Source organism: Poeciliopsis prolifica, unplaced genomic scaffold (genome assembly GCF_027474105.1).
Source record: "Poeciliopsis prolifica strain line A6 unplaced genomic scaffold, Auburn_PproV2 SCAFFOLD001, whole genome shotgun sequence".
Lineage (NCBI taxonomy): Eukaryota > Metazoa > Chordata > Actinopteri > Cyprinodontiformes > Poeciliidae > Poeciliopsis > Poeciliopsis prolifica.
The window spans coordinates 15,787,905-15,801,050 of NW_026562376.1; the positions used below are offsets into that span (position 1 = coordinate 15,787,905).

General features: G+C 35.8%; 1 protein-coding gene across 1 annotated transcript in view; it reads left to right on the forward strand.

Moving 5' to 3' along the window:
• The window catches only part of LOC129359574 (neural-cadherin-like), a 124,523-nt gene that overhangs the window by 39,358 nt on the left and 72,019 nt on the right, over positions 1-13,146 (forward strand). Inside the window, exons 2-5 of the mRNA XM_055029284.1 lie at positions 1,380-1,577; positions 6,326-6,551; positions 8,544-8,748; positions 11,660-11,771. Of these exons, the coding sequence (XP_054885259.1) occupies positions 1,380-1,577; positions 6,326-6,551; positions 8,544-8,748; positions 11,660-11,771 (741 nt within the window). The remainder of the gene's footprint in view (positions 1-1,379; positions 1,578-6,325; positions 6,552-8,543; positions 8,749-11,659; positions 11,772-13,146) is intronic.

Genomic DNA, 13,146 nt, shown 5'->3' on the forward strand with positions numbered 1-13,146 from the left:
ATATTTGGTTGAGTATCCCGTAGCAAAAACATAAAAAATTATGGTCTTGATCCCAAAAGGTCTTGATTGTACATTTAACTACTCTGCAAGGTAAGATAATGTTTTTTTATTGGCAGGTTTCCTTCTCCAGAACTGACTTTCAAGCATAATTCACAGTGTAACATGATTCACTGTTGCCCTGTGAATCAGAACTTTGTGAAGGGCATTCAAGAATCTACTCAAAACCAGTTTTTGATAATTGTCTTTTTAGAACACTTTATTGTGTCCATGCTGCAACTATTTCGCTGTACAGTCAAGGGAAAGCTGAAGAATATGACTCCCTCATTTCTCCATCCACCATCTACAATAATGCATCACCATGGTAGTAGAGGATGCTGACAAAAAAAGCAACCCGGCTCAAAAATTGACTCCTTGACCCTCAGCTGAACTTTTCAGCCTTTCACATGGACCAAATGTCTTCTGGAGAAAAGTTTTAATTGAACCATGTGGCATCGTAACCAGGAAGCTGAGTTTTTAAAACCAAAGAGCATGCTACTAACTGTCAGTAATGTTGGTGGGGCTATTATACAGAAGGCTGGTTTTACTGCCCGGGCTGCTGGTGTTTTGCACAAATAAAGACACAAGAATGCCTCCAAATTTACCACAAATCAACTACTACATAGTAAAACATGATATGATGTCCAAAGAGGACAAACTTAACACCTCCCAATTCCTCTCCATTGTCCTAAAATATTAGTTAAACTCCAAACATTCAAAACCAGTTGTAGTTTTGACCTTGGAAGGTCAGGTCTTTGTCTTGGTTTTGGCCTTGGAGAGTGTGGTCTTAGACTTGGTCATGGAAGTTTGTGTCTTGACTCCATTACTTGTGGGTAAATGTATATTTTTGAGCTTTGTGGACTAAAAATACAGTAAATTTACCAAAGTTTTAATTTTAATGCTCAAATGCATAGTTACAAGCCCTAATTCATTAAAAGACTAATGTCACTAAGAGCAAATGCAAACTCCGAGTGATGGATCAAGAATAAAAGGAATGATGACTTTGAAAGAGGAGAGTAAAAAATTATGGAAGATCACAACGTTAAGACTGATATTTTGAATTGGATTTGATAGATCTCTGGGTTAAACCTAGACTTCATTGGAATTAGTTCAGCACTGCTTACACAGGAAACATTGACTTTTATTATTATCTTACCTGATATATGTGTTTCCATCTACAGGAGAGGATTTATCTCCCACATACTTATATACCCTTAGTTGAGTGACTGTTGGTACTTCATATTTCCCTGGTTACTTGTCTCTCCTCCAAACACATACAATTACATGACAGCTGTCACTTTTTGTAATCGCATCTCTGCTACTGTCTCTGCACCGTCTTCCAGGCCCAGATTGGTACCTGAACAAGGTGAAGCTGACGATCACTGATGTCAACGACAACATCCCTGAGTGGAATATGAAGCCATACCCATACCTGGCTGTTGTGTCTTCTGAGGCAGAGGCAGGAACATTTGTCTACCAGCTACAGGCTATTGACGGGGATGAGGGCAAAAGTGGAGAAGTGGAATACTTCTTGTCAGATGGTAAGCTTTTGTTGCTCTAACACACAACAATATACAACACATATAGAAGTAAAATACATTGTGCTGTTGGTAAAAAACATGGCAGGTGCAAATGTAGGAAAATGAATACGCCCAGGTTGACACCAACACAGTTGTTCAGACAAAAAGCCACAGGCATGCAGATTCATTCATACATTCATACACTTTTTATGTGTCCATTAGATTATTTATCCTTTTTTACCCACTTTCTCTTTCTACCTCTCCATATCCATCCCACTTTCTCTCTCTCTCCTGCAAACCCAGCCACTATCACACAATCCCACACACAGCCAGAGGCCTTCACAGATTTGTTTATGCACTTTTCATGCACTCTTGTCTGTCTGCTTCTCTCTGTTTCATACAGGGAATCATGCAAGCACACATTCACTCATACACAAACACATACAGTGGGCTGCTGGAAGCCTGCCACAATAGTGGACCCCCTGGTGGCTAAAGGGATTGAGGGCTGCTGGCAGAGATTGGGGGATGTGCTGATGTTGCTTGTGGGGTTTACTGATTTACCCTGACTTGTGGTTTAACTGTAATCAGGACATCCCACAGCGTCCTCATTCTGAGTTGAAACCCCAGTTGCACCGAGCGCTCATTGTCTTTATAACTGTGCTAAGGACTCTTTAAAGTGGTGGCGTTTGTCAACAGAAATTTAAATCAGTTCAGCCGAACGAACTTCTCTTCAGAGTAATTTCAACTCCCTGTTTGAATTTCACCCGTATTTGTCTAACCCTCTTATCCACTGCTTAACATTAACACCGTTATGGGATGTCATCAGATGAACTGACCTCTTGATGACCACAATTTGACCCAATTCTTTAGAAATTACCAACAGCAGAGCAAGTGAAATCCCCCGTGGTGTTTTCTTGTGAAAACATCGCATGGTTTTCACAAGTTTGGACCTATCATTGTTTGGACCTATCATTGCCATTAGATAGAACAGGGGAAAAAACTGTATATTAGAGTGCTGTATGTGATTTTCTTAGCTCCAGGTCATTTCAACTCTTTGTCAGTTTGTACCTCTATTTGGTACCGATGTGGTGCCATTCGACATTTGTTCAAAAAAGGGAACGAAAGAAAGTGTACCCATGTACTTAAACCGTGGCAAATCAGTATATTTAATGCATTTCACAGTATTTTTTGACATCATATCAAACTAAAAACTTTCCGTTTTAAGTCAGTGAGGATTATCAGAAATATTTTTAATTGGCTGAATTTCAGAATAATTAGTTTACACACAGAAAGATTATTATTCCTTCAAACAATTTGGGAAAGCTAACATTATGCTGATGCTGAGACTCTGTAAGACTTTGATATGATAAACTGAAGAATTTGAGTTAAGTTAGTTAAGCACAGCTGGGGAGGTATTTAAAAACAACACTGGACACACACTCATATGCACACACTAGATTCTTGCATGAGATCATGAGAAAGTCAACAGAAATTAGAAATCATCACAGGGTGCAATTTCCAGAGGCCTTAAGGTTCCACACTCATCTGCTCAAACTGTTTTAACACAAGTATAAATAAATTGCTCAGTGAAGCTATTTTAATAGATTTGCTTTCTAAAAATGCTAAAAATGAATCGAGTCTGAAGAATTCTTTATTCAGGTCTGCCAAACTGTGTGCTTCACAGACTGTCTCTGCAATATTTTATATATTTTGTCTGGCCAATATGGTATTTGGCAAAAACAGATTGTGAAATTTTGATGTAAAAAATTTCTCTGGGTGAAAATATTAATGTTCATTGTGTTATTTTTACATTGCAAATAAACTCAACATCAGTGCATATTTTCTTTATGAGGCATTATTGGCCACGCCTATTCAAGCAGAACCATAAGATTTCAGACATCGCAAAACCAACCTATCATAGCTAATTAAAGATGTAACTTTATAAAAATATGAGTTTAACATGTTTGTTAAAACTGTCACTATGTCGTGGCAGTTTAGTATGAGATAGACATTCTGTGAAAAAAAAATCAAGTTGATCTGCCTTATCCCAATGTTCCCAATGTTAACAAGAGAAATAGACAGCTCAGTCAGAAACAACCAATCACAGCAAGGAGGATGATCTTAGTGCTTTCAATCACGTCATGTATGTGCTGCTCAGAATCTCCTTACTCTCTGCCATGCTACAACTTCTGTCAGCAGTGCGTGTTGAGAATTCTCAGATTAGCCACTGATGATGGTGGATAAACAGTTTTTCTGTAAGGTCTTTCTCTGCCATTAGCAAATATAGCAGTGAGTACATGAGATTGATTGAGACCTAAGACTTCTTCAGAAAGTAACAACATTAACAAATATGTAAAAAAAAAATTATAAAAAGTTACATATCCCAGTTTAAAGTTGTGGTAATGATGCCTAATATGTCAGGACATGTTATTTGTATGATTGATTTCAATTATTGTTTTGAATGTTGGTTGATGTGTCACCATGTCCACAGATCAATACATCCTGTAACACATGGATGTATTGATTCTAGTGGATGTGGTCTGTTTGATAAGCCATGTTTATTGAGTAGAAAAAAAAAACTTGATTCTCAGTTCTTTATTTAGCCTGGAACAAAGAGATGTTAGCAATGCATTTTTGATAACATATCTCATCCTTATATCATTTGTGATGTTTTTACAACTGTGTAGTAAACACTGGATATTTTGCCTTTGTTCTTCTAAAAATTAATTTCTTTCATCCTTGATTGCATACAATAGTGTTTTTCTTTAAACTTTGATATTGTCCTTTCTTCAAAGATAATTTTTTTTTCCCATGTCCTGGCTTCCACGCTAACGGCTCTTGTGATTTCTGATACCTATGGCGCATTGTTACCTTTGTTGATGCAGCACTCCTACCAGCTATCAGTGTGCAGAACAAAACTGGAACTAAGGAACCGATGGTCAAAAGCCTTATGCATTAAATGTAGGAATGCCAAAAATTATGAAACATCCCATGGCAATCATTTTTATTAATTTTCCCTTAAAAAATACAACCATAGAAATAAAAGAATATAAAAACACAAATTAAAGTACTTTATGTAAATGAGTTACATTTAATACAAGTGTGCACTTATATTGCACTTATATTATAAAAGGCTGTTAAAAGCCTTAAAAAGTAAAAATAATATTTTTGTTGAAGCATAATCTGACGATGACAACTTTAGAAAATAATTGGGGCAACATTTTCTTTAAATAAACATATTTGAGGCCTTTTTCAGTTACAATTATCCATCCATCAATTTCCTTCCTCTTTTAAAGTCATTTACAGATAAATTCTTTGTAAACTGATAAAAGCTTCTGTGGTTTTTGAATTGTCAATTTACAACATTTTATTAGATGTAAAATCTAAAAATGAATTGACAACAATTTCCATAATTTTAGCTGTCATCTGTGGAGCATAAAAATACAGACCACTGTCTGTTTCTTTCTTCTCTTTTTTAGCTTCTAGAGAATTTCAGAACAGAGGGCTGTCTTGTAGTTACCATATCCAGGAAAAGACAATTATATGTTGTCTACATGTTACTCAGTTGTACGAGAATGATTCTACAAAAACAATGTAATAAATAAAAATAACATTTCTATCTTTCGATCACATCAGTATGAAGTATTTGCTGTAAATTCCTTGGACTGTAACATTGAACAAACCTCGGCTATAAGAATCACATCATGCTCACTGACTTTAAAACCTTGTTAGGGTGCAAGGCATCATGAAGTTGTAAACATAACAGGGGATTTGAAATTTAAATTAGGTAGAGTCATTAAAATGAAAATGGATCGGGTATTTCAACTTAATTATCCGAGACATAAGGCAAAATTAATGCCTTAATAGTTCACCAGACAAAAATTTCTAAAACAGCAATCTCAGCACCCTCGACATAATTCCTATGGAAAACCTGTGGAAGAAGCTACAAAAAAGAGTGGACCAATTCTCTGGACAACAGAGAAATTCTGCCAAAGACCAATATATATGAATGCTGCACCTTAGTGAAATGTAGTACAGCAGTAAATGCTGTCCTGATGGCGTAATGAAGTTGTCCCTCTAGTTATTTTGTCAAAAACAATTATTTCTTTACAGATTTGTATCACATGATCTTTTTGAGGAGTGTCAACAAATCTGACTGGCTTTGTAACTCATTCGGGGTCATTCCCATTCTCTCATGTTGCTCTAAATACTCAAGTATAGATTTATATCTGAAATTGGCTTCCAACCAAATGTGATTTGTTCCTTTTGAGGAATGTTTTCAGCACTCATCAGTGTCAAGCTGTTTTTAAGAATTACTACATCCAATTCACTCCCTATTGTTGCCAGTCTTTTTTATTTTTTGATTTGTGAGGCATTAGAGAAAAAAAATTACTGTGTCCAACACCAGATGGGATGAGAAGCACAGAGGGTATGGCAGCTCCGTTGCACATGATTTGCACAGAATTATTTTGTTCTTCATACAGGATTTACTGACATCAAGCATAACATTTTTAGCAAAGTCTCTTTTTGATTTCATCTCTTGTGTGTTCACACCTATTAGGGAAAATACACTAGACAGTGGTCCTTTGTGTTTTTTGTTTTTTTTAACTCTCCATCAGCAAATATCTAACCCAGATTTCCAATATTTTCATGAACTCAAAATGGAAAACCTAGTAACTTGTGACTTTTTATTTAATATTCACAAAAAAGAAAAATAATCTGCTTTGGATCCAGAAACAACAAAAATCTTAATTGAATTTTTCCTACAGGTGGTGATGGCTGCTTTGCCGTGGACAAGAAGACAGGCCAGGTGGTCACCACGGGGCTCGTTCTACAGAGGGAGAGAGAGTACCTCTTAAGCGTGGTGGCCCTTGATGGTCTGGGAAGCCGCAGCGCACCTGCCATGTTATCTGTTGTAGCAGGGGCCAGAGCGCCGCAGTTTACCAACACCAGCTACGGCATTTCCATACCAGAAAATACCCCGGAAGGACAGCCGTGAGTTTTGTTCATGTGCTATTCTTCTCATGCAAAAGCAGGGATTCATTTCTGCTCTTTGACAGAGAGAGTCTTAAGAAATTATTTTATTACATTGTTTTTGATGTCATGTTATAAATACTTAGTCTTTACAAAATATATTACACTAATTGCATATCTTTCTTAGGTCTTGCCTTTTAATTAGACTGTTTTTTCCCCAGATTTAGCCGCATATTTAGTCATGCTCCAGCACCTTTAAACCAATTGTTGCCTCAATAAGAATAATTGCATGACCCAGGAGAACACAGTTTATCAGAGAACATTTCTAATTAAGATTATATTCTTAAAGTGAAAGTTGTTGCAGGTGTCAAACTTTGATTTTATTGAGCTCAAAATTGGAAAAAATGACTACCTTGGGAAGTTTCTCTAAAAACATTTGACTTCTGAAATGTTATAAACAAGCAAACCAAGCAGGATGTGCAGTAAAAACACATAGAAACTATAGTTTGCAGTTGAACATATGCATGAAAAAGCTCTGAAAGAGAGACAAGACTACATGTGCTGTCTGAGAACTAATACGATGTTCACACAGCTGCTCTTGATGCTCAATTCAAATATTTTCAGAAATTTCATTTTTGGATGGTCATTTGTATACTAATAATTAAATGTGACTGCAAAGAGACTTCTGTGTGAATGGTTTATGCCTTGCGTAGGGCTTGATTACATTTTTCACACAATCTTTTACTCATTGACTTTCACAGTTTTTGAAAGCACACAATTCAGAGAAATACATAATTTTTAGGTAATTGTTACATTGGTGACTGAACTTGTTAATTAGCAAATCGTACTGTTTTTCAAATTAGAAATTGGGTTGTTACCTGTTTGCTGTTGTATGCATAAGTTTGTACTGCGAGTTCTCTGATTTATTTCTTCTGAACTTTTGTTTTGAGAAGTTTCTGATACTGCAAATGCACTTCACTAACACCTTGTTATTTGTGGGTGGTTATATTTATCACAGTTTTCTTTTCATATCAATCTCGCAAATAATTGATACCAAAATGTCTTCATTTGACTGAAGACAGCTCGAATTCCAGCAGCAGCACCTATATTACAATTTGACAGTTTTGGATTGAAATATTTCACCTGTACTGGGCCTGTATATTGTTAGGTTGTTGTGTTGCTAGTAGGTAAAAATCCCAAGCCTTTTTGCCACCGCTAACAAGTTTTCTTCACAGATTGCGCTGAATTCAGCGCCATCTGTTTTCCCATTAAATCTGAATAGCTTCTTAATTTCTGTTGAAGAAAAGGATGCAGCCACCACCATGTTTTACGCTGTGAATGCTGTGTTCATTGCTAGGATGCTCCCTATGTTTAGTCTTGGTTTCATCATCTGGCCGTAGTAGGACTTCTTTCCATGTGCTGCGTCCTCTGTGTGACTTATGACAACTGCACAGGACTTTTTTTCGTCTATGCCTACTTGGTCTTGGTTTATCCAAATTTTTGAAAAGTTGAAAAGTGTTGCAAGCTACTGTAAGTCACTAGATGGACTAACAAGGGAAATAAAAACTGAGCAAACACTCATATTTGAACAACTAAATAAATAAAAAAACAAGTTTACAATTTCATACATGCAGGTATATGTGTGCAGTTGGTGAATTTTCTCTCATACTGTTTAAGATTTGTGCTAATAAGTATTCATTTGGTCACACTGTGCACTTCAGCAAGCATTGACAATCATAATCACACACTATTAGGGGAATACAAACTCTCCCTACAAAGCAAACACTGGTGTCTGCATAATAGTGTGACATTATTACACACAACTGACAAGAACTGATTGACCGTGTTTGTAGCACGCAGGCAATGGAGCATAAAGCAATTGATTTCATTATAGCACACTGCTGATGCAGGAAAAGAGGATTTCGATTCTAATTCTACATGGGCGCAGCTGAAATCAAGTTGCAAAGGCTGCTTTTTTCAATTCCTTTTAATCACCTTCTCTTTGTTCCACAGCTTCCTTGTGGTGTTAGCCATTTCCTTCCAGAAGGAACAAATCAGCTACAGCCTGCTTATCAATCCCAGCAGCCTCTTCAGCATTCAGCAGGACACCGGAGAGATCAGTCTGACCAGGACTCTGGATTATGAAAGTGACCAGAGGCGCTACCTTCTGATGGTGCGAGCCAGTGAGGAGCCTGGCAGCCTGAGTGCTGCAACAGAGGTTAGTTTAATTGGAACATAAAACAGTAAGTTAGCAATCATCAGTCATGAGAGTTCACATATTCTGGTCAACTAAACTCAAAACTGAGGTAGATATTGATCTTGTGTGTGTGTGTGGGGGGGGGGGGGGGGGGTGAGCGTGCCGGCATGTGCCTGTGTGTGTGAGAACAAACAGAAATCCATTATTGAAAGAACTGCTTTTAGTCTTGCAACTTTTCATTGGTGTGGCTCTGTCGCATAAAATTACTGAACTTATGCAAGATGCTAATATTAGGTCATGTTGTTCATTTTAATGGGAGCGTCCTCCTGTTGTGCTCCAGTTATGCAAAATATATTAATGAGTCATTCTGAATAAGTGACACATTTTTTTTTCCTTTATAGAATCAATCACTTTTAAACAAACTCAATCAAAAATCAAAGCACAATCAAACTTATTTGAATCAAAGTAAGTCCAGTTTCAAGTGCAGTATATTTTATGAGTAGGCAAGTTTTGTTCTGTTTTTTTTACATATTGGTTAAAACTGCCACCATGCTGTGATAGTATAGCATGAGACAGGTGATATATGAAAAGACAGAGATGTCTCGCTATCTCGACAGATAGCTGCACTGGGATCGTTTGTAGAAGGAAACAAACGCATCCATTATAATACTTGCATTCTGTTGGCTGAGATGTTACCAGGTGACAATGCTTCTCTGTTCCAAGTGCAAGCAGAAAATGACTCGCAAGACAGCAAAGAGGTTTGCAAAACGGAGATTTGATCTGAGCAGAGACAAGTTTTGAGCCCAAGGAGAAAGGTTTGAGAAAGCACCATGAATGTTTGTTTGAAAGAGAGCAGAAGTTTTGAGTACAAGCCTGAACTGAAAATGTAAGCACAAGTACAAGTTCTCAAAACTTTTAAGTTATGTTAAATGTTTGCTCTCGAATTATGACAGAAACATTACCCCATAACATTAACCTAGTACTTAACTAACAATATTCTTCTGTCTCATTTGCTTAAAATGACAAAAAATAAATTAAATTTCAGATTTAAAAAATGTAAGTTATTAAAAAATACTAAGTTCTTTAAAAACGATCCAAATTTATTTTTAATTAGTAAAATAGCAAAAAAAAAAAAAAAAAATTGGGGGAGGGGGCTGAAATTCTTTTATGGGGCCAAAATGTTTTTGGGTGGCCAGAATAAAGTAATACTGTAATTTGTTGTGAGTTCATGCACTGTGTTGGTTTATATATATATATATATATATATATATATATATATATATATATTATATATATATATATATATATATATATATATATATATATATATATATATATATATATATATATATATATATATATATATATATATATTATATACACTAAAGAAGGGTTCAGTGAATGCGCATATGAAACTGGTGGTTTCGGTACCTCAAAAAATGTTAAGAACCACTGACTTAAGCAAACTGGTCGAAATGAAAACACCTTCATTAGAAGTGGATTTGAGTTTTTAAAAGACTGGATTTGTTTTATTTAGTCAGAACATTGCAGCAGTTTTGTGAATGTCTCTAGTGTGTTATTTTAATGCATTTTAAAGCTACTGATTTTTAATAAAATGTGTAAGGTATTTATTGATCATTAATTTGAATGTTGTAGTAGAATACCTCTCACAAAAAATATACATAAAGATTAGGATTTTTATGACAGTAGAGACAATTCTCTTACTGTGGTTAAATTAAAGCCAGATGTTTAACTTTGTAAACCGTCATTTCTCACTTTTTATTTTGTGTTTAACTGTGTTCACGTTCATCCTTTCTGCTTCATTCCAACACAAATCCATGTGCATTGTTTTCCAAAATGAGAGACTTCTATTTTGTCTCAACTTTATGACTTTGTGAAATTTTATTTCAGTCCTACTCATTTGTTTTAGTTTGAAAGTCACTGTTGTAATTTGTTTTGTTTATACATTATTGTAATGTATTGTTAGAATGTATTTTCTTTGCTGTGGTTTTGTTGGGGTTTTTTTTGGTAAGTGGTGCAATGTTTTCATGCAGAGCTGCTGTAGTCCAGGCTTTGCAAAAAAAAAAAAAAGTGATTAAAACTCAGCGCTGACCTATTGACACCATACTTGGCCATAGCCTCAAAGGAAGAGCAGCAGAATTTGTCGCTTTCTGCAGAAATGGGACGGCTGAGTGGTTTTGAAATGTTAACAAGTGAACCATGGGGCTCAGGGATTTTGTTCTGTTTTTTTTTTTAAAACCTTTTGTTTCTGTGTTTTGGAAAGTGCTTCTGTGAAAAGTTTAAAAGTTGAAATGTAGGAAAAGTCTTTTAGATTCGAAACTTCAGAATTTGAACTACAGATAATCATTTTTAGTTTAAACTATCAATCATTTCAGGTTTACCTAAATTATTTATTTTCAGATTTAGTTACCCAGTTATTATGTCACAGGCTACCTTTACACCACATATTTAGCAAGGGAAAAAAATCCTTTCTGTACTGCTTCATGTTTTGGAATAGGAGCTGGAGACTGGGAAAAACCTTTCCCAGCTATTTCAGGACTATTACTCAGCTGTCACTTCACACTTTACACACTGTGGTGACAGGGAGCTTGTAGGATGGAGGACAGTTAAGGGCTTTTTGCTGAAAACACACACACACTGCAGCACTCACATGCTGAAAACATTTCTATTTTTGACTCGAGGAAAATCGTGAAGTGGAAGATAAAGGATGAGTTGAACGGGCAACTAGTGGAACTAGAAAATGCAATTAAGATTAAGTTTTGGGGTCAACTTTCTACAGAGCATTTGATATGGTTGTCTTCCGGATTTGAGAGCTAATAAAGAGTGGTTAATTTTTTGTTCTTTCACAGTGATTTCTCCTCTCCCTGCCTTTCTCTCTCTGCCTCTCTTCTGCCGCTCCGGCACTAATCAGGTTCAGGTGTTGATAACGGATGAGAACGATTGTGTCCCAGAGTTCCTTCAGTCCATCTACAGTGTAGATGGAGTCCCTGAGACTGTAACCACAGCAACATCCCTACTGCAGGGTGAGACTTTTTTGACCTCAGATTTCCCATCCATCTGTTTCCTTTGTAAATGGAGTAGGGGGACCTTTAGATTGTTCCCCTTCTCCATTTCACAGAAGAAAACTGGATGGATTTTAAATCAAATCACAAGTTCCCACTTCTGGGAGTCTCTCTGTTTTAGCCTATTGATACATATAGGCTCCATTTTCCCCTAAGAACATCTGCTGCTAAAGTCCACGAAAGTCTGTCTAGATTATATAAATTTGTTTGGAATTATGGCCTCTCCAACCGATGATGTAATGCATTCTCAATTTTTTATAAGAATAACGTCTGATTTAAATTATGTGTCTCAACTCTGGCCGGATATCCATTATTACTGTTTATATCGTGTAGAAACTGAAAGTAATTAAGAAAACTCTCAGGCTTAGAATGGTACAGAAATGTTCTATATTATCTAAATACAGATGTTTGTTTTTTTTTATGTTTGACATATTTTGACACTTTTTCACAGGCACTCCGCTTCCCGGGGAAAATTGCACTTTTGATTGCACTCATGAGAGGGAAGTGTAAGAAGATGCTGTGCTTTACATCATTCAGATGCAGCCTGAGGAAGAAATAAAATATATAAAAAAACTGATAAGGAAAACACACAGACAAAGCTACTAAAAATATACTATAAATAAATATTATTTAAATATTAATTAAAACTAAATGATTAAGTTTTGCCTAATAAAGTTCATGTCACTGTTTAAAAATCAAACCAGATATGCATGATTGAAAATTTAACATTTTTCCTACTGCCTAACATAAATCAGGAAAAAGCTCCTCTTTTTGGTCCTTTTGGATTATGAACACAATGAACATTGTAGAGTTTCATCAAACATTTCTCCAAAATGTCGGATCTTTTGTAAAGTGCAGTCCTGCTTTTCAAATCGCCTCAGGAATAACGACATCTTCTCTAAGTTACCTTTTAGGGTAATGTTTTGTAACAATGTTTTTTTTTTTCTCAGGGGTTTTGTTTTATAAATGCAATAGTAATTACAATTGGATTATTTGAACTAGTGGGTCAATGAATGATATGGAATAGGAGCACATAGGAGTACTGGAGGATATATCAGGTTGTATTAGCTTGAAGGAGATCAATAAGATATAGAGAGACAACATTGCTGATGACCTTGAAAATGGCTTGAGGCCATTGTGTTCAAAGCCTCAAGGAGGATCATTTATTAGATTGTTATATTATCTCAGGAAATCAAATATTAACTGGCTAACCTTATTTTGAATTCCCTCTGATTATTTTTGATTATTAAGTTTGATCATCTAAAACATTTGAGTACAGAAAAAAGGAAAACAAAAAATATTTGTTTGGGGAAATGGACTATAAATCAAAACATTT